Here is a 2,422-nt window from a genome sequence, read left to right on the forward strand (position 1 = left end):
CAGCAGCAGCAGCAGCAGCAGCAGCAGCAGCAGCAGCAGCAGCAGCAGCAGCAGCAGCAGCAGCAGCAGCAGCAGCAGCAGACCCTCGACGACGATCATCTTGTCGCCCATGGTGCCTGCGGGGACCTCCTTAATTGCTGCTGCAGTGCCGAGTTTGCTGCTGCTGAGTTCGGAAATGCGGGGAACTATTCTGCCCCCAGTGGCCACCGCCAGCAGCTCCAACTCCGCCCCCCCCACCCACCGCACTGCTGGCAGCTGCTCCGCCAGCAGCAAGTGGTTCGCCTCGTCGTCGAAGCCCCACTGACACATCAGCTGCAGCAGCAGCAGCAGCAGCAGCAGCAGCAGCGCAGCAGCAGCAGCAGCAGCAGCAGGAGCGGCAGCAGCACAACCACAAGGCCAAATCGAGCGCCGCGCACACCACCCGTTTCCCCTCTCTCCCCCCTGGCTCCCCGCCCTCCCGCTGCTGCTGCTGCTGCTGCTGCTGCTGCTGCTGCTCACGAAATTGGCTCCTGCTGCTTTCAACCCCTGCAGCATTTCGCGGAAGCAGCGCTGCTCCGCTGCCTGCAGCGCCTTATAACCCGCAGCGTCCCGCACCGCCAGGCGGTGCTTCGCCTTCGGCCGCGGCGGCTCCAACGCGGCGGTGAGCAGCGCCACGCGGGCGGGCGAAGTGCTGCTGCGCATTTGCGGGTGGCTGAGTTCCTTGTGCAGCACCACGCCGTGCACTAGGCGGGACTGTTCGAGTAAACCGCCGCCGCGCGCGTCCAGCTGCGCAAACCCTAAACCCTAAACCCTAAACCCTAAGCCCTGGGGATGCGGGTGGTCAAAGAACCAGCTCCTGGCGATACAAACTCGCTCCAAAACCTTTGATTCTAGCCCCGACACAAACCCTAAACCCTAAACCCTAAACCCTAAACAATACACGAGTTCTTTGTGCAGCACCACGCCGTGCACTAGGCGGGATTGTTCTAGTAAACCGCCGCCGCGGGCGTCCAGCTGCAAAAACCCTAAACCCTAAACCCTAAACCCTAAACCCTGGGGATGCGGACGGTCAAAGAACCAGCTACTGGCGATACAAACTCGCTCCAAAACCTTTGATTCTAACCCCGACACAAACCCTAAACCCTAAACCCTAAACCCTAGGCGATACACCCTGGGGATGGGGATGGTGAAAGAACCAGCAACTGGCGACACAAACTCGCTCCAAAACCCCCGTTTCTAACCGCGACACAAACCCTAAACCCTAAACCCTAAACCCTAAACCCTAGACAGTGAGCCCTGCGGATGAGGATGCGGGTGGTGAAAGAACCAGCACGTGGCGACACAAACTCGCTGCAAAACCTTCGTTTCTAACCGCGACCCAAACCCTAAACCCTAAACCCTAGCGTCAGTTTTAACCACAAATGCTCACAAACAAGGGAAAAGCAGGGGCCTCCGACTCGCTACAAACCCTTCCCTAAACCCTAAACCCTAAACCCTAGTTGCTGCGGGGGGGGAAAGAACCAGCGCCGGGCGACCCAAACTCGCTGCAAACCCTTAGTTCCAAACCCTAAACCCTAAACCCTAAACCCTAGCGCCAGTTCGAACCACAAATGCTCACAAAAACGGGGAAAGCAGAGGCCTCCGACAAGCCATACCCTAAACCCTAAACCCTAAACCCTAGCACCGCGCCCCAAACCGCCCGCGACTGCTCCAGCAACCCGCCCCCACGCACGTCCAGCTGCTCCCAAACCCTAAACCCTAAACCCTAAACCCTAAACCCTAGAAGGGATGGGGACTGCTGCCGGGCCCGGAGAGAAGAGGTCGGCGCTACACTTCGGGCGCACTCGGTACTCGGGGAAATGGGCGAACTGGTTGAGGCGCTAGGGTTTAGGGTTTAGGGTTTAGGGTTTAGGGTTTAGGGTTTACCCGGATCATGTCGAGGTTGACGTCTTTTCTCTCTTTGTCCGCAACAGCAATAACTGCTTCCACGCAAAGATCCGCCAAGTGTTCTTTGCAGCTGCTAACCACTTTCGACCCCAAGGCTGTCCTTGCTGCCTGCAACCTGCAGCAGCAGCAGCAGCAGCAGCAGCAGCAGCAGAGCAGCAGCAGCAGCAGCGGCGGCGAAGGGTTAGGCAGGTCCCCGGCTGCAGCGGCTGCTGGGCTGTTTGCTGCAGCAGCAGCAACAGCACCTACGCTGTGGGATTAGTACAAAGAGCAGAGCAGCAGCAGCAGAGCAGCAGCAGCAGAGCAGCAGCAGCAGAGCAGCAGCAGCAGAGCAGCAGCAGCGGGCCAACAGCAACAGCAGCAGACCAACAACAGCAGCAGCAGCAGTAGAACAGCAGCAGCAGCAGCAGCAGAACAGCAGCAGCAGACCACCACCACCACACCACCACCACCACCACCACCACCGCCACCAGCACCAGCAGCAGCAGCAGCAGCAGCA

General features: G+C 59.6%; 2 protein-coding genes across 2 annotated transcripts; one reads left to right on the plus strand and one right to left on the minus strand.

Moving 5' to 3' along the window:
- Positions 1-83: 83 nt before the first annotated feature.
- On the minus strand, positions 84-681 carry ENH_00034970 (hypothetical protein, conserved; the record flags this gene model as incomplete). The annotated part of the gene is made up of 2 exons (XM_013580379.1): positions 84-312; positions 499-681. Coding segments are annotated over 2 exons (412 nt in total), but the record flags the coding sequence as incomplete, so codon positions are not given.
- Positions 682-1,767: 1,086 nt separating this feature from the next.
- On the plus strand, positions 1,768-2,313 carry ENH_00034980 (hypothetical protein; the record flags this gene model as incomplete). Its single annotated transcript, XM_013580380.1, has 2 exons — positions 1,768-1,799; positions 1,899-2,313. 2 exons carry the CDS (start codon positions 1,768-1,770, stop codon positions 2,311-2,313), a joined length of 447 nt encoding a protein of 148 aa, XP_013435834.1.
- Positions 2,314-2,422: the final 109 nt, after the last annotated feature.

Source organism: Eimeria necatrix, genomic scaffold, assembly GCF_000499385.1.
Source record: "Eimeria necatrix Houghton genomic scaffold, Enh_scaff2550, whole genome shotgun sequence".
NCBI lineage: Eukaryota > Apicomplexa > Conoidasida > Eucoccidiorida > Eimeriidae > Eimeria > Eimeria necatrix.